The sequence below is a fragment of the Lagopus leucura genome, unplaced genomic scaffold (genome assembly GCF_019238085.1).
Source record: "Lagopus leucura isolate 7727_CA_CO unplaced genomic scaffold, USGS_WTPT01 Super-Scaffold_100012, whole genome shotgun sequence".
NCBI lineage: Eukaryota > Metazoa > Chordata > Aves > Galliformes > Phasianidae > Lagopus > Lagopus leucura.
Window position 1 is genome coordinate 71,247 of NW_024962267.1, and position 18,246 is coordinate 89,492.

The window sequence follows — 18,246 nt, forward strand, 5'->3', positions numbered from 1 at the left end:
ATGAAGATAATGAACTGAGACAATGTTTTGCTGGCTGCCTTCTTGAAATGGGTGACTGCTGCTCTGTTCTGGAATGTAATTGAAAGAGCAATCTCTGCCTCAAAGAAGTCTTTAAAAGATCATTGAGTTGACAGAGGGAGTGGATGTACAACTTGCAGGGAAGGGTGCCAGCTTCATGGTTGGCAGTACCCTGACAATGAACCTTCTTTTAAGGCTACCCACGGTTACTTAGTTGTTACCAAACAGCTCATTTCTTTGGGCCATCTTAACTGAAGTGGTTCTCTGGGGTAAGAGCTAAGTGCAGGGTGATAACTCAGGGAGAGATTTCAGTACATAGTGGGCATGGTTGAGGGGGAGAAAGATCCTAAATGGGCGATGGGGCTAAAAGCAAGGATGGAGAAGGCATTTTAGTTCACGAGGTAGTGTCCTTGTGCAGTGGTGTGTTCCAGCTCCCAGCCCGTGCTCATGGCTGTGCTATGCTAAGTGGGGCAGCACTGCCCTCCTGCAGCCTGCCCTGCTGCCAGCCCTGGCAGGAACTGAGCCCGTGTCACCGCAGCCATATGGTGGTGGTGCTGTGCCCGCAGCCTGTGAGGACCAGCCGTAGCCAACTTTGATCTAGGCTGACCCTGCTGACAGCTCCGTACAGGCTGCAGACCTCAACAGGCAAAGCATGTATTCTGGCAACTTGCGCTGACCTCCCTGCAAGTCAGCTGATTTAAAGTAGCTCAGGTACTTCAAGCAAGCCCTTATCTTGCTTTGTCTCTAAGATAGCACTCCATCCCTCGTGCAAGCATTTAGCTCTAAGCAGAGACTCAGAACAGAGGTGGTGGAAGACGGCAGAGAGAAACCAGTGGAAAACCAAGCGCAGCCGCTGACAGTCGGGGAGCTCTCCCGCGGAGCTCAGGTCATTGCACGATGCTGCGCAGGACTTCAGCCAGGAGCCTCTCCCGGCTGCTGCTGGGGCTGAGCGGAGAGAATGCGGTACGCTCCGCTTCACCACTCTAAGGGCCCTTCGGCTCTCCTGATGCTGCTAGGACCGCTGCTAGGACCGCTGCCGGGTCCCCGGAGCTTGGAAATCGCAGCCTTTCTCGAAACGCGGCGGAGCTCCTTCGCAAAGCGCTCCCCCGTGGCAGCGGGTTGCTGCGAGGCGGCGCGCGGGGACGGCTGTCGGCCGGGAAAGGGTTAAGGCCGGGCGCAGGCACGGGCTCTCCTCCTCCCTCCTCTCCCTCCTTCCTCCGCTCCCTTTCAAGTCTTGACCGCAGAGGGAGGGAGGCGGGGGCTGGCTGCGGGGCCGAGCTCCGACGCCGCCAAACTTTGCGCGGTGCCGTGAGCGAGGGCGGCCGGGCCGGGGCGGCGGCGGCGGCGGCGGCTGCGGGCAGCCCCAGGCGCTGCGCTCCCGCAGCCGGGACCTCCCGGCTCCCCCGGGACTGACTTCTTTCCTCTCTTTGTGTTTCCCGAAACTCCTCCCCGCGGCGTCAGGTTTTCCTGAAGGAAGCTCTCGAGCAGAAGCTGGAGAAGGATCGGGAAGAGGAGTTGAGGAAAGCTGCTGTAGTCATCCGGGCCCACGTCTTGGGCTACATGGCAAGGTCAGTGCCGCGGGCTGCACCGCAGTCCCTCTGCTAGTGAGCCCAAAGTCCGCAGCCCTTCTCCCCTCACCGGCCCGGGGACATCTCCTGCTTCCTCTTCTTGAATCCTCGCGCCCTCCCTGCACGCCGCTCCTGCAGGATCCCGGTGCCGCCGCTTGTCCCAATGCCACATTTCCCAGCCTTCGGGCTCTGCTGCCCCACCTGCACGTGGGTCCCCCTCATTTTCCTTATGCTGTCAGCGCTGGTTCCTGCTCTGCCTGCAAACTTCAACCCCACTCGCAGCTCTCCCTTCGCTCACAGTCTTTCCCTGCCTGCTTGCCTCGTGATCTTCCTCTCCTTTTAGTGAACTCTTCAGCGTTGGGCTTTGGCCAGCTTTGCACCAGCGATCTCCTCTTGCCGCTCCCTTCTGCACCTGACCAGGGAGGGCTGGGTGAACCAACTGTGGTGGACAGCCCCTCCTCTGCCCCCGAAGCCGGCCAGCAGCTGACTCCCCAAAGGCTGTGGCATGCACGCTTAATCCCAGCAAGATGCACTAGCAAGTCTCTGCCCCTACACCTGTCAGTCGGGGCTGAGGAGAGATGGCATCCTGGGCTGCGCAGTTCTTGAAGAAGCACTTCCATAGAGCCCCCTCTATGTAGCTCGTTCTGCACTGGGAAATGTGTATGAAGACTCGTGCCCTGCCTTGCCAATATTAGGGCTTCTATTCATTTATTTATTTCCCCTTAGAACTAGCTCATTTGTCTTTTTGTTGTTTGTATATGAGATTGTAAGTTTTCTGTGTCAGGGCCTCTGCTCTGTTTTACTTTGTGCCTAGCATTTGGACAGGGTGACTGGGATTAGCACAGAAATTGATTTTTCTGGGAAGCATCGCTGCAGGCACACAGGATTATTGCTTTGCTGAGTTCTTTGGCAGGTGGCTGCTGCCCAGCAGGGCTGTGACAGGCAGCAGTGCTCTTCTTGGCTGCGGATCCTGTGGTCTTGCAACCCGCACAGAGCTGGATTCATGTCCCACATGTTGCTCCTCCACATCTCTAGAGCAAGCTGTGTTCCCCAGTGTGGACTGCAGGTTGAATTTCTGTGGGTTGGCAAGGGGATGAGGGGAAGGCAGGACAAGGGAAATGAAATTGATGGTTTGCGTGCAGCAGCTCAGGCTGAAGGGTGTCTGCTGTGGTCATGAGGGATGAGAGGGCACTTCAGCATGGCAGATAAGCAGGCAGAGCTGCCTGGAGCTGGGCAGTGTTTGGCACACTGGGGAGAGCTTTTGGCAGATGTGTTTTGTAGAAGTCAGAGTGCCCTTTCTGATGCTGCCTTGGCAGAGGGTGCTGGTGCAGCTGTTTGCACCCCATGTGTGGGGCACAGAGAGGACAAAGGGACTGGAGCTGAAGGGCTACAGCCCAGGAGCAATCCATCTGCAACTTCCCAACTCTCATTCCCTCTTCCCTTTCCTCTGCTGTTCTCTGTGCTTCCTCCCTTTGACTTGATATTTGTGGAAAACGTGTGACCTCTGGGCACTGCTTCCATTAGCATCCCTCCCTTGATTTTCTTGATATATCTGATGTGCAGGGAGGTGGCAAGCTGACAACATGGGTCTCTGTTGCCGTTTGAAGAAGGTTTGATTGCCAGGAAGGGGATTCTGAGGTGTGCCTTCCCCTCAGGGGGTTGCAGAAGGTCTGTGAGAAGGATATGTAAGAATACTGTGCTATTTCTAGTATGCTTTCGAGGACTGCTAAGACGATACAGGATTACTGTGTCATGCTGACCAGAGCTTCCATGCAACATGTTTTCCCTCTGGGAGTTCCAGTTTGGAATTAAGGGGATTATGATTTAAATATTACCAATGATCATTTCCCTCAGCAAGGTATGAAAGTGTCTGAATATCTTCATTTGCTTTAAAAAACCATGGCGGCTTATTTCTAGCCTGAATAGACTTTGGTTTCAGGTCAGTTAAATCAGTTAAATCTTGTTAGTTCCTTGTCAAATAAATAGAAATTCTGCCCAAATGTGGTCCTGCTGTGGATGCTTTGCTGGGATTAAACCATTCTCTAGCCTTCGGTTTCCTAATGTAATGGAGCAAGCTCCTGAAATCTCTCAGTAAGCCAGGATTTCTAGGTTCAGTCCTGCTGTGTCAGAAATCGCTGTTGTTCTTGAAACAGCGCTGCTAACACTGAACACAGGATAAAAGCAGCAGCGCTGTTCCCTTCGACGTAGTATTTCTGCCTACAAGCATACAAATCCCAGTCTAATTTTTCTAGAGCATTGTGTTGGGAGTTAGCATCCGTCTGACAATCTGTGTGACCCCCAAATCCTTTTCTGACTTACTGCTTCTTAACATAGTCTCATATCACGTGTGTTAGGCCTTTGATTCCTTTGTTCTTAACCTTACGGTTGGATCTTTTGGACTTTTGAATCTTTGCTTGGATCTAGCTTACAAATGTTTCTGGATTCCTGTGTATTGGTAACCCTATTTGCCTGGGTTGCACATTGTGTACAAACTTCTACCAGGAGCTGTCTTTTTCAGATCTTTGATAAAAGCAGTCAGTAATGCAGAGGCATCACTCAAGTACAAAAACAGAGTAATGATTCTTTTATTTTGGGTCCTACCATGGACCTAGCTCCTTGGAAGGCACAAGTAGGTGCCCATAGAAGCCCACCACTGTTGAGTGCAGGACTAGAACAGTAAGGAAAACACAAGCTGTGGGCAAAAGCAATTGAGGAACAACTTGCTTCGTTACTGAGCAATGCTGTTCCAAGTTCATTTTTCCACAGATATGATGAGATCAGTCATACTGTAGGGCATAAGAGACATGGAGCATTGCTTCATGTTGCATTAAGTGTCTGGTTCTGTTTTAGGAAGAAGTACCGGAAGGTGCAAGCCAGTGTTGTTACAATCCAAAAGAACTACCGAGCGTACTTCTGGAAGAAGAGCCTGCTGCGCCTGAAGGCTTCTGCCATCGTCCTGCAGAAGCACTGGCGTGGCCACCTGGCTCGCAGCCTCTACCAACACCTGCGGCAGCAGGAGCTCCGGCGACAGCAGGAAGCAGAGGAGAGGAGGAGGCGAGAGAAGGAAGAACAGATCAGAAGAGAGGAAGAGGAAAGACAATGGCAAGAAGAGGAGGAGCGTAGGAAGAAGCGAGAGGAGGAAGAGGTGAAGGAAAGGTACAAATGGTTTCTCATGCTCGTCGTTCCCTAGTACTGGAGCTGCTGAGGTGCAGCAGTGGGTCTGGGGCAATAGGGTTTGCTGATCAGGCAGAGGTGCCTAATTTTCTCTTTACCTTCACAGCAGTAGAGGAAACTTTATGCATTCTTCCAAAGCCTGAAGGGAATAGCCATGTGAGAGAGTACCAGAGTCTGTGGGTTTTGGTGTGTCCAGCAAGCTTGGTAAGGGTATGAGATGGGCAGCACACCTGTACTGCTCTTACACTTAGAATCATAGAATCATATCATTGTTTGGGTTGGAAGGAACCCTTGAAGGCCATCTGGTTCAACTCCCTGCAATGAACAAGGGCACTTTCAGCTCCATCATTTGCTCAGAGCCTCTCCAACTGACCAGGAGTATCTCCACGGATGGGGCACCCACCGCCTCTCTGGGCAACCTGTGCCAGTGCCTCACAATCCTTACTGTAAAAAGGGTGAGAACAGAAATGCTCACCCTATTCCTGCTGCTGTGAACCTCTCTACAGGGATACAGATGTGTCAGGAGGAGAAAGGAAAAGCTGATATGACAAAAAGACACTGTCTGAGCAGGGGCAGTATAGTATACCTGTTGAGAATCTTGTACTTCATGCAATCTTTCCTATTCACTCCTTGGTTACCTACATCTATCCAAACTGGGTGTCTCCTGACAATTTCATATTTTAAGAAGTGTAATGCTTTCGTTACACAATGATTAGATGCATTTGAAAAAGTAAATCCTGTATGATTTTGAGCATTTTATGAATAGTTGATTATGTTTCTTACTATGGAGTTTTGTTATGTACTTGGTTTGGGGTTGGATCGTGGCAGTCTGTGACAAGCATCATGAAACTCCAAGATCAGAAGCATGGCGGAAGGAGAAGGTATTGCTTAAGATTTCATGGGTGGCAGCTGAGTGATGTATCTGCTGGGACAAAGCATGGAGTCAGTGATGCCAGCAATGAACAGTTTGGTCAAGGAATTTGCTGAACATCACTCACAGCTCCGTTTTATCATTGTGTCAGTTTTCAACAGCAGCCTCATCACAACACAAAACTGTACAAGTTCGGAATGGGAGTACCTGGTTTATAGGGATCAAATGTCACGGATGTGCTCTCAGGTTTGAAGTCCTGCTGCACAGAGCTGCTCCCTACCTGGTTTTAGACGAAAGGATTTCGTAGGCGTATTATTTCCTGTGTATTTCTGCTCTTGCCTTCTAGTTTTCAGCCTATGAAAGACATGTTGAGCCTGCATAATTACAAAGAAATGGCAGTGTTCCTAGGAATCAGGAAAGCTTCTTGCTTTGTTTTCACTTCCTACTTGGTCTCAAACAGCTTCATTCAATGAGTAGCTGAGAAAGGTACTGGGGGACAAAGTGGGGAAATCCTGAACTTCCATGAGGTGGGAGTTCACAGATTGCAAATTGGCTAATCTGGCCAAACTGGCAAATTTGGCTAAGCACACAGAACAAACAAACAAACAAACAAACAAAAAAACAACAACCACCAACCAAAAAAGCACAAATCAAGCAGAATATGCATACAAAGAGAGAATCAGAAAGATCAGGATGCAAACTGAGATAAAACTGAACTGAAAGGTGATATTCATGCTTATTGTGCATGCGCTGTTAGTAAAAGGAAGACAAGGTACAATTTGGTCTGATGTTCAACAGGAAGAACAAATTAGGATGTGTAGAAGGGAAAGCACTTGATGCTATCTTTATTTGTCTTCCCAAAGGGCTCGGCTGCTGTACAATTAGCACAGATGTGCAATTAACAGGGAAAGAAGAGTTTAGAGAATGCTTATATAAATCAGATCACCAAGTCTAGGTAACTTCTTTGTAGAAATAATACTTGGAAACTTTGAGAAATACTGGCTGAGACAGTTTGAATCAGTAGCTCCTCTTTTTCTCCTGCTTTGGAGTTTCCTTAAAAGTGGGAAATTTTAAATGTAATGACTTCTTTTTTAGCATGGAGAAGAGGAAGAACCAGGAGAATCAGCAGTCAGCTTAACCTCAATTTCAGGAATATACTGAAATGAATAATGAAAGAAATAGTTCTAAGTGCTTGATACAGGAGGAAAGAGCCAGGGTAGGCACGTGAAGAGCAAAGAGCATTAAAGTTATCTGTTTTGTTCTGTAATAATTTGTCTTACAGATAGGGAAAAGCCCCAGAGAGTAGTACGTATCTTGACTTCAGTAAGGGCTTTGGTACTGTAACAGCACTCAGAAGACACCATAAGGAAGGTGGTTTAGTAGGTGATAAAAGAGCAGGGTTTGTATTTTACCTGTGTTATATTATTGCATTTTAATTAGTAAACAATAGTAGTTATTTGTTAAGTGACACATATTGAATGGGATTCTTCCAGGAGGTGTGCTGAATATGGTCTTACTACAATGTTTCCAAAAGAAGTTGGAAGAGGAAATAGGAGTAGCTTTGTTACATTTGTAGATAGAATTGTCAACATGCAGGACTGTAAGGTGTGGGGTGATTGCTCTGTTCTGTACGGCCCAAGTAAGGATTTGGTACGAGTGCTGTCCCTAATTTCAGCTGTCATAGTTCAGGAAGAGCAAGGATCACCTGGAGATAGATGGAAAATAGCAAGAAATACTAGAGCTCCAAAATGTGCCAGGGGCAGCTGAAGGAATGGCTGTGTAGACTGTAGGTGGTATTTCCCACTTGTTTCCCACTTGTACAAAACTTGTTTTGTAATGGTGCTGCTTCTTGCACCCTCACATCATTCCAGGCAATTGTTTAATTCCTGACTACTCCTAGAGATTTTCAGTAACGTTGGAGTCATCTGCATCCCACTTATGTCAGCTTGTGTCTGTAAACATTTCCTAGCTTATTTGTGTGTGAGAGAGTGCAAGGGCGGGAGCTCTTGTGACTTGCAGCTGCAATGTAGAATTTGGCTGGGAAAAACTGTAGGGCCTGGGAAATAAATATTGTTGCCCTTCAGTTCTGCATGAGCCTGGGTTACAGATTTGCAGGTGACCACTGCCAGTGTGAATGTAGCTGCATGGGGTTGCTGGCGGGCAGTCTGCCTCTGGCCACATCCCATCCCTACTCCATTCACATGACCCCAGCATTGGTTGTGCTGCTGGTTCAACTGCCTGTGGAAAATCTGATCGTGGGGAGAGCTTTTGCTTTTTTGATCTGGATGGAGACACAGCAGCGTGGGATAGCTTTTTCCTCTGCCTCATGTTTACTAACAAACTGTCTTACAGCCTTTACTAGTGAGCTAGGCTTTGCTTGCTGCTGAGAAGTTCCGGGAGCTGGCGCGCAGATCTTCAGAACAGCAGCTCCCCAGCTTAGCTATTTAACCAAGTGCAAACGTTTAGTAGTTTTCTTCTGGATTTACTATAGTACGCACAGAACAAAACACAAGTTCAGTGCTGGGGTTGCAGTGATTCTGTTTTGTTTGAAAGCAGAGTTTCCTGAAATCTATCAATTACGCTTGCAAAACATTGTTTAATATCCATGGCCGTGTAGTATGTCCCGTGATGTTCAGAGGATTCAGCTGACATTTATCATGAATCTAACTGATCTGTCACTGTTTCCAGTGTCCTTCTTCCGTGTTTCAACTAATCCAATTTCCTGATTGATCTGCACGTTAACTGTGCGGCACGATCTGTTGTATCCGTGAAGGTCACGTCAACCACAGACAACTGGATTTATACTAAATTGTAAAAGCTGTTAAATGGGTCTTACAATGAGTACTTTACATTTAACCCTTATCCATGGAGGGATGATGTATCCATGTGATTCTAAAAGCCTTCCCCAGGAGAAATGAAGCTGTCTGACTGTCATGTCTTGTGTTTCTTTTTTTTCTTCGTCAGAGAAAAGGAACAGCTGAATGCTCTGCTCCAGGTGGCTCCGGTAAGTTTAGCAGTTATTCTTTAGATGCGGCTTCTCTGAGTGTCTGTGAAGGGTCCTTCGTTGCCTGGGCTTTGCCTGGAGCTCATGTCTTTATTGTGGCAGCACTGCTTACAGAGTGGACTTTGTTCACTCAAAACCTGCAGGTGCTTAGCTTTGGCAGAGGTGCACAGAGGTTACAAGGTGTGTTGGTTCTTTTTTTCTAGGCTTGTGTACTTGCTTGCATAGTTCTTATTTGAAAATTTCACTGTTGAACATGCAGCATCCCTTTTTATCTCTACTGCTTGAGCTTGTTACATGACCTTGTGCTGTGCTCTGCTGTGACACAATCTGCTTTTCTGGACTGTTGCCTGTAACAGCCAAAATAAGAGTGCAGACGGCTGCTACTGTGGCTAAAATAAACCCCTGGTAACTGATCTAATTGTTGGTACTTGATACATCAAAGAGCAGACCACCTACCCTGAGGTGTGTGAAAACAGCTGTGTATCTTCTTACTCCTCTTCCCAAAGCATTTGTTCCTGAGATTCAGGCCAGCTCTTCTCAGGAGAGATAATGGATTAGAGTATAAAAGTTAATTTGTCCACAAGTAAGAGTCAAGTAGAGAACAAGCAACAGAGCAGTCATGAGGAAAATATGGACTGTGGCTTAATGGGGCAATGCATGGTCTGTGTTGCTGTCTTCCTATTTGGAAGTATATTCAAACCTTTTTAAATTTCTTTTATTTATTTATTTATTTATTTATTTATTTATTTATTTATTTGTGTCTGTTTTCAATATCCTCAGCTGAAGAGAGTGGCTTCATTTTATTGCTAAACCTTGGTGAAAGCTACCAGTATTTTCTCCCTTCCAGTTATTATGTACTTGCTAGAAATTTCCTCAGTTATTTCAGTGTGGAGAATAAAAGATGCCTGAGTCCTCATCAGGCACTCAGAGATTCCAAAGAGTCCCAAGAAATTGAGGGTGGAGTTTGGGTGGGGTTGGAGCGGGCACAAGTCCTCCTTCATTGCAAATAGCCCCAGCCCCAAATCCTGATGGTGAGACCCCAAACCAAGTAAATAGCAAAATCTCTAAATCTTTTCATGATGTATTTGGAAAATGTTTAGTTCTTCAACCTATTATGCTTGTGTATATTTGTATATAGTTACTTTCTCCTATTTACATGTATGTATGAGACAGTGGTAGCTTAAAAAGAGAGGATGCTTCTACTGAAATATTAGAGGGCAGTAACTTTAGCAGCTGACAGAGAGGCTCTTCTAAAAATTCACTGATCACAGTGAGCTACAGAAAGGAGGTGGGCTGCTAGTAGAAAGGAGATACCTGAAGATCAGTAGTTCTGCCTTTTAGCTTTTACATCATGGATGTTTGCAGGTGCCAGTCAGAAAAGGAGAGGATGCCTCGTGTCATCCTTTTACATATGGGAAGTACGAGGCAAGCAGAGGAGATGGGAGAAATGAAAGATCCTGGCAAGGAATGCATGTAGGTTAAAGAAGCTGCTTTAATGCTATTGTAAATTCTTTAAGGTGGAAACAGTAAAGACCGAGGAAGTAGATATTCCACTGCAGGAGGAAGAGAGACGTCAGATGGAGGAGATCTTAAGGCTGGAGAAGGAGATTGAGAAGTTGCAGCAACAGAAAGAGGATCACATGTCTATCATCTGTGAAAACACCAGGAATGAAATCAATAGGCAGCGGGAGGAGGAGATCCAGAGGCTGGAGAAGGAGGCATCTAGGGTTGCCCAGGAGTTCTTGGAGCTGCTAGATTTTGGCAATCTGGATGAAAGTGTGCAGAACTTGGAGCGCTCTCTGTCTAGTGAGGGGACGCTCAACATTGACTGCAGCCTTGTCGCACCACTGGCTGAAGAAGAGGTGGATGAGGGTTTTCATGCTGATGATGAAGTACGGCCAACTTCCAGTTTGGTGGTTGTTACTCAGCAGGGCATGAAGAACAGCGATAACAACCCGGAGGAAGATGTGGGCGCAAGACTTTCGCATCTCCAAAGGGAAGTGGGAGAGGCTGCCCCTGCTCCAGCACAACCCATGGAAAGAACCAGTAGCCCCAAGGAGCAGAGTGCCCTCTCTGGCCCAGCAGAAAGCAGTTACAGCACTATCTCAGATACGCTGAGAAGTAACAGTGGAGAGGTGGGAGAGCCAATTTACAATTCCCCTCAAGATGTGGAGTCTGACTATGACCATGATGAGTTGGATGGCTGTGGGGATGCAGGCAGTGCCTCAGCTGAGCCTCTGAACGGTGAGGAAAGTCTGAGGCACTCCCACGGCACCAGCCTGGACTCCAACCGGGGCAGCCTGGACTCGGTAAGGATCTCCTTCCATTCATTTTTCTGGGCATTAGCGTGTGACTTTGTTGATATTTATAACATCCTTGCTTGCTTACAGATGCCTGCTTGCTGTAGATATAGATATACTTGCTAATATGTAACTCTCTTACATCAGCAATCAGTTTGGGGGAAAAAAATGGAAAGAGACAGGGAGAGAGAGAGGCTGAAGGCCAGCAGGCTTGTGTCTGTCCAGTGCCAATGGTATACAAGCTAGGACATGCATACCTAGGCTAGTTTAGATTGCTTCCATCACCAGATATCAGCATAAGGTTAAAAGCAGGCAATTAATATCTTGGAGGTTTGTGTCCTGCCGCAGAGATGTCACAGGATTAGTTTGAGCTGCTGGTGGGCAGTCACAAGAGCAAATGGGGAAGGCTGGGTCTTAGTTTGTTCCCATCACTTAAAGGAGTTCTGTTAGTGTTCAGAATCAAGAGGTTATTTTCAGCTGGTGTGCACAAACTGAGCTGTTGTAAGGACAGAAGGAATTACTGTGCAGATCAGCATGGGTCTCAATGCACACACAGGTCATGGAAGCTTTCTGTTCCTAAAGCTGGGCTGTTCGCCTTGCACTTGAAGCATCTCAGCTTAAAGATGGGCTTTCTGAGTGCCCCCAGGCTACAGCTGCTTAAGGGTGTCACAGCAAACCCACAGTAAACCAGGATGTCAGATGAGCCCACAAATGACTGTAAAGAGTTCAGGAGTGAAAGCCAGTATCAGCCATAAAAATCCTTCAGATGTAATGTCTCTGGAAGCAGGGACTTGAATGACAAAATGTCTTTTAGAAAATTACTTAAGACATTCAGTTTACTTCCTTTTGTTTTTCTTTTTCAGTGGCAGATTTTGACTTCTCTTGAAAAATTACATGTTTTTTTTTCCTGCTTGCATTTCTCTAATGTCAGCTGCCAGCCAGCTGAATTTGTTGTGATGTGATCTGCTTGAATAAAGGTACCTTCTCCGTGGGCAGGTACTCACAGATCACTGTCAAGTAATCTTTCAAGCTATGAATCATCCTGTATCCTGTCACAGTGCTTATCACGGCCTTGCCTGGTTTCTACCATTCTTTTTAAAATTTAAATAGGATTGGAGGATTTTGTCGTGCTCCTCAATGAGGAAGACCTGTGAAAAATCCAGTTGCACTGTGTCATGGCACGAGCCACAGGGAGAAGTAATTGCAGCTGGCTTGGGGTCCCATCAGCAGCTGCTGATCCAGAAGTACCTGCTTTTTGAAGCTTAATAGGAACAGAGGAAAAATGAGTATGTGGAAAATGAATGAGACAAAGAGGAGGGCAAAGGGACTGCAGAGAGGGGTCAGAAATGGAAAATAAAAAGAAGCAACGTACGTTTGGTGAAGGAAAAAGGACTAAAGAGCTGTTTTCATTCCTGTTAAATTAATGCAGCTCATCATAGGAAGTTGTAGTTAAGGCAAGGAAAAGCACAATTTGGATTCCACATGTGAGGTACTTTCTTATGGCTGAGGGCAGTAAGTTGAAGAACAAGGACAAGTAAACACTGTGTTATTATTTCAGTAATTTCAATCTTTGTTCTTCAGGATTCAGTTACTCTGGAATGTGCTTTTCTTTTCTTCTTTTTTTTTTTTCTTCTTAAATAAACTCCATAGCAAGACATTTCCTTGCCAGGAATAGAGCAGTGCTCTGTCTTGTTCAGCATGCTGACCTGTCTGCCAGAAAAATCTTCCAAAATGAAAAATTCTCTCTTAATCCCATTAAATTAGATTTTGGACTGTGGGCTATGCCATGAAATAGGAAGGTTTGCTCCTACGGGTAACTGGAGTTTTCTGTGTCCACTGCTGAATGACTCTCCCTTTCTGGTATGAAAATTCCATGTTCTTTGGAGACTCTTGCTTAAGGCATTAATGGGTAAGCTGTCAAGCGTTAGTTTTACTATGTTCTTTTTTATAAGGAGGGTATGTGTTTTGCACCTTCTGATCATGTGATTCTGCAGTCTTGTTGCTTTGCTTCAGTCCTCCTGTGACTGGGAGGACCCAAGTAGAATGGATTCTTCTTCTCCTTTTAGTTTTTGGACAGTGAAGAGGAAGTGGATGTTTACATAGATACAGATGAAGAGTTTTGTAATGGACGTGTCACCATCTTCAATGGCTCGGGACCACCCTATTTTCACAGCTATCTCTACATGAAGGGTAAGCTGCTTCTGCCAAAACTATAAAGGACTGGATTAGGAAACCTGCTTTCCTCTCTTTTTATTTTTCATTCACAGTCATTATCTTTCTTTGCAAGTAATGTAGAGAGCTAGAAGGTGTGTGTCAAGGATTGGGCTGAATATCTTTGGCTCTGAAGGGTGCACACTGAGCGTGACTCATTCTGAACTACAGGACTGAAGACCGTATGAAATTATTTGGGTAGTGCATGTATTTCATGTATATTTCACAAGTTCTGTATTCCCTCTGTCCAAATTTCAGCATACTCTTCATTCTCTCCCTCAGCTCCTTTGTTGCAATTGGAACTGCAGTGGCACGTAAGTGCTTGTGATGCAGGAACTGAGCAGAGAAATGGCCATTGTTGCACATCAGATGAGATCTTGTTCCCTTGCTTTGCAGGAGGTCTCATGAACCCATGGAGACGGCGCTGGTGTGTTCTGAAGAATGAGGCCTTCATGTGGTTCCGCACCAAGCAGGAGGCACTGAAGTCAGGCTGGCTCTATAAAAAAGGGGGAGGCATGTCAACACTTTCACGACGCAACTGGAAACGTCGCTGGTTTGTGCTTCGGGAATCCAAGCTGATGTACTTTGAGAATGATAGCGAGGAAAAGCTGAAGGGGACAATTGATATCAGAAGGGCAAAGTGAGTGAGGAATTGGTCCTTTTGATTCCTAGTATTTGCTGTCTAAATTGATAGCTAGTGAAGTGTCCAGTGCTGACATTTCATCACTGTAAAAAACTTCCACAGGGACTGAAGAATCAGAAACATAAGGGAAGGAAAAGACAATTAGGTCTTCTAGTTTTACTCTGTAGGGAGTCTGGAATGATTTGTTAGTCTCTTTCCCAGTCTTGTGTTTCATAACCTGGCAGAAGCTCTTTAAAAACCAAGGATGAATCCAGACCAGGAGGAGCTAATTAAGTACATACCCCATGCAACCTACCCTACCTGTCTCCATCTGCTTCTTGGCTTCTCAGGCATTTCACAGAGATGGTATGAGACTCACAGCAGGATTTGTATTTGGCAGCATACACTATGCCTTTTCCTGAGCCTTCAATGCTCTTTTTACCACAGTAGCCAGTTCCTCAGCTCCTGCTCTCAGAAAGGAGAGGCCAGTCATCTTTTAGCTTTATGTGGCCTTATAAAGTACCAACAAGAGTGACACATCCCACTTTGTAAACAGTGATCTATACTGACCTCCCTGTTATCTATTCTGTTGGTGGCTTGAAGAAAATTCATTTAACTCCTTAAGTTTCACTTTTATAGTAATTAGCATACAAATCAATTTAAGGGGATCCCAAAAGTCGTAATGTGAACATAACTGAAACAGTTTATTCCTGTAAAAGATTTTCAGTCTGTGGCTCTTGCAATTTGCTGTGTTCCAGGGAGATTGTGGACATTCATGAAAAAGAGAATGCTTTGGACATTGTGACGGAAGACAGGGTTTATCACATCGTGGCAGAGTCACCTGAGGATGCCAGGTATAAGGGTCATTTTGTTGGGCTTGTTCGTTTGGTTCAGATCTGACCTAGCTGCTCATGGGGCAGCCTGGGAAATGCAATCCCAGCAGAAAAAAAAAGGTGAAGTCCTAAGAGTCATCTACTGGGAAGTGCCACCCCTACTCTGGAAGCTCCCTGTCGCAGCTACTGAGGTGGTGGTTCAGCCTATCAGTCACTCACAGGATTGTCACCGTCTGCATGTGGCTATGAGTATGCTGTTTTCAAGGGTTACTTCAGGAGACACACAAAACCTTAACATAAACTGGAACCCCTAATGACTGATTTATTTATTAAATGGAATCTTGAATCAAACAAAAAGTCTATTCATGTTGCCTGTAAACGATTGCGAGAGCAGCTGGGTTTTATCCAGGAGACAGAGAAAATGCTGTGGCTTATCAGAGTCTGTAGTGTCATCTGATAAAATCTTCCCAGTGCAAAGCAAACAAATGACTCACATCCTTCCTTCTTGGCGGCCAGACCAGGCAGTGGGAAACAGTTGTTTGAGGGCAGGTTGGACAACCTGTTTGGGCTATAGAAAGCCAAGTTAAGAGGTTACTAAGCCTGGCTCCTTATGTCTTCCACACCCTTCTTCCACTTTTAGCAAGGCTTTTGCACCGTCAGCCTGGCTAGCGTAACTGTTTCCCTTATCTATTTTCATCTGACTCTGTGTCTTATTTGAGTTTGATGTTATTTTGTTTGGGTGCAGGGGGAGGGGTAAAGTGTTTGGACACAAATAAATGAACAGAAGTACACTGAAGAGCATCCATACAAATGAGAAACAAGCAAACTCAAGGGGTAATAGCTGGAGAGACGATAATTTCTTAACTCAGAACCTCCACTACTGCAATAACTGTGCCCTGAGATTACAGAATGTCATTACAGAATTGCCAGAACAAGTGACACTCAAATGCAGTCTCTGTGTCGCGGCAGTCTCTGTCCTGAGGGAGACACCAACACTTGAAAAGAACAGATCAGCAGATGTCATAGAGTATCCAGTTTGAGAACCCTCCACGAAGTGTAGATATTTGCCAATCTCACTGAAAGCTGCAGATAAGAATCTGATTGTTCTGCAGCAGAGATTCAGACTCCAGATATGTCTGTAATAAGAAGCCCTTTCACAGACAAATAGCTTCACTCCAAACAAGCTTATAAAAACCTCGTGATTAATAGAGAGCCATATGACTTGCAAGTTTATGAGCAGATCAGAGAGTAGTTAAGAAGGCTCCAGAAGTCTGTAGTACTTGAGTCCCTGAAGATCCCAAGTGACCCTATCTTTACACTGGCTGTACACTCTTCTCATTCTGCTGCCATGTGCTCCCTGGCGAGGCTGCTGCCTGCTTGAATAGCAGTTCCTTGAATAGCAAGTAGAAAACTAGATTTTGTGGGAGCAGCTGTCAGTGGGTTGGAGAACAAGCACAGAATTTTCACGGATAAATGGGAAGGAAGGAAGGCATTAAGGTACGGTATGATCAGCCCAAGAGATGTCGTGCAGCATAGTCTGTAGGAAATTGTGAATGAAGCAGTGTTCCCGCTCACAGCTTTCCAGGTTCTTTGATGATATTCTAGACCTAGTTTCGCTACCCCAATCCTAACTTTGCCTCTGTTTTGATTGCCAGCGGTTGGTTTAATGTCCTGAGCCGAGTACACAGTGCTACAGCGCAGCAGCTGAGGGAAATGCAAGATGAACAGGCCAACCCAAAGAATGCTGTGGTGAGTTACTGTGCAACCAGTCCGTGGGCACATCCAGAGCTGTCTGCATTTAACTATTTTGTGTGTGTTTTTCCAGCACGTGGCAGTGCTGTAGTTCATGAGCAGTATAAGAAAACTGCACAAAGCTGGTAGAACAGAGGGGTAAGCAGTGAGGAGCAGGGTGGTTGTAGTGGGTATGAACTCGATCACAGGTGCCTCTCCTCTTTGGTTCACCTCTTGGAAATGAAATGTTTTTGGGTGGGACTGTGGGAATATGCTTTTTGTCATGGTTTTCAAGACAGAAGATGAAGAGTCGAGAAGAACAATGTGTCTTACTGGCTTTGAGATGTGGAGGCAGAGGTTATTTCAGACCTTCATAGTGCTGTCTGGAAATGTCCAACTCTTACCTCCAGTCCTCTGGAGTCCTTGCACGCCTTCTCATGCTGTTATGGAGCAAAGATGACTCACTCTTGTATATTCATTTCTACTCAGGCTATTGAAATTCATAAGAATGTTTTCAGGTCCAATGTTATTCACCAAGAATAATGCCTGTAATTTAAGATGTGAGTAGTTCCTGTTGCCTGTCTCTTTCACTGTACAGGGAACCCTGGATGTTGGGCTTATTGACTCTGTCTGTGCCTCAGACAACCCTGACAGGTAGGTACCACAACCTGACCACCTCTTAGATTGGAAACTCCCTCACATATTTTTGTAGGTAGGCCCGTATTTTGTTTGCGATTTGTATTTGTTTAAACTTGTATGGGTTTGTCTCACAAATAAGCTCAGCTGAAACCCTTGGAGTTCTTCCACACTATCCTACTTTTCAGGCATGAAGGTCACAAGTACGTTATTGTCTTTTGAGTGAAAGTTTCAGGACTCTCCCATCCAAAAAGTGGGAATAGCATAATCTTAATGTCATTTTGTATCACTTTGCATTAGCTTTTAATTATTTCCTCTAGTGTTAACAGTTCAGCCAGAGCCCAGCTTCTCGCTGCAGCACTGAAGTAAAACGTTAGCTATTAAGCCATTTACCTCTCTGCTCTGGTTTTGGTGTTATTGTTTGCTTTCTCACACAGATTGCAGGAACTTTGTGGCTACTAGTTTAGACAGTGTGTATCTTGGTAGCAAACTAAGATTTCTTTTAATCAAAAGCTTTTTGCTAGTGTTTAGCCCAGACTCCTTGTAGTTAATCTGCATCCTACTGAAAAGAAAAAATTAGAGCACAGATAGTAAGGTGAGCAACCAGAATTTCTTCGTGGATCTGCTGAGGTACGCTGTTCTGGAGCATCAGTGTTTGAATATGTTAAACACATTCTGAGGAACATGCTTATTTTTTGTGGTTTTATGCAGCTTATTTTTATTTGCTGCTTCAATTCTAAAAGATGTTCAATTCTACCTGACAAGTCTCTGCATTCATCAGTTTGCAGACCAGCTGCGTAGGAGATGCTTTTGATTGTTGTTTCTTTTTCTTTTCACTTCCCTGTAGTTTGTATCCAAAGACTTTCTGCATTATTTGCAGAACACTGGAGGACGTGGCTTTGAGTGTGCCATGACTAGAGATATTTGTATGGCCGTGGCTGATACTTATTGCTTATCTTTTCTTGCAGACCAAACTCTTTCGTGATCATCACAGCAAATCGAGTGATTCATTGCAACAGTGATACCCCTGAGGAGATGCATCACTGGATCTCCCTGCTGCAGAAACCAAAAGGCGAATCTAAGGTTGATGGCCAAGAATTCCTCGTGAGAGGTAAAAGGAAATGCATGCAATTATGATATGTGAAACTCATCTGTTTGTGATCTGAGCAAGAGGTTTGACTGTAGCTAATCCAAGTGCTTAGCAGTATTTAGCAGCAGTGTTTTGCTGCTCCCCCTGCCTTTCTGCTTGTTGCTGGTTGCTTTCTGTGCTCTGCTGGC

At 45.6% G+C, this 18,246-nt stretch overlaps 1 protein-coding gene across 2 annotated transcripts in view; it reads left to right on the plus strand.

Annotated features, from left to right (window-relative positions):
- Positions 1-18,246, plus strand: part of LOC122181993 (unconventional myosin-X-like) — a 67,944-nt gene that overhangs the window by 36,205 nt on the left and 13,493 nt on the right. For both annotated transcript variants that reach the window (XR_006179657.1, XM_042874953.1), the window contains exons 22-31: positions 1,480-1,586; positions 4,437-4,742; positions 8,596-8,635; positions 10,153-10,944; positions 13,002-13,125; positions 13,543-13,786; positions 14,527-14,622; positions 16,257-16,350; positions 16,931-16,986; positions 17,937-18,079. Coding sequence is in view for 1 of the 2 variants with exons in the window: in XM_042874953.1 (XP_042730887.1) it covers positions 1,480-1,586; positions 4,437-4,742; positions 8,596-8,635; positions 10,153-10,944; positions 13,002-13,125; positions 13,543-13,786; positions 14,527-14,622; positions 16,257-16,350; positions 16,931-16,986; positions 17,937-18,079 (2,002 nt within the window). In the remaining variant the exon portion in view is untranslated. The remainder of the gene's footprint in view (positions 1-1,479; positions 1,587-4,436; positions 4,743-8,595; positions 8,636-10,152; positions 10,945-13,001; positions 13,126-13,542; positions 13,787-14,526; positions 14,623-16,256; positions 16,351-16,930; positions 16,987-17,936; positions 18,080-18,246) is intronic.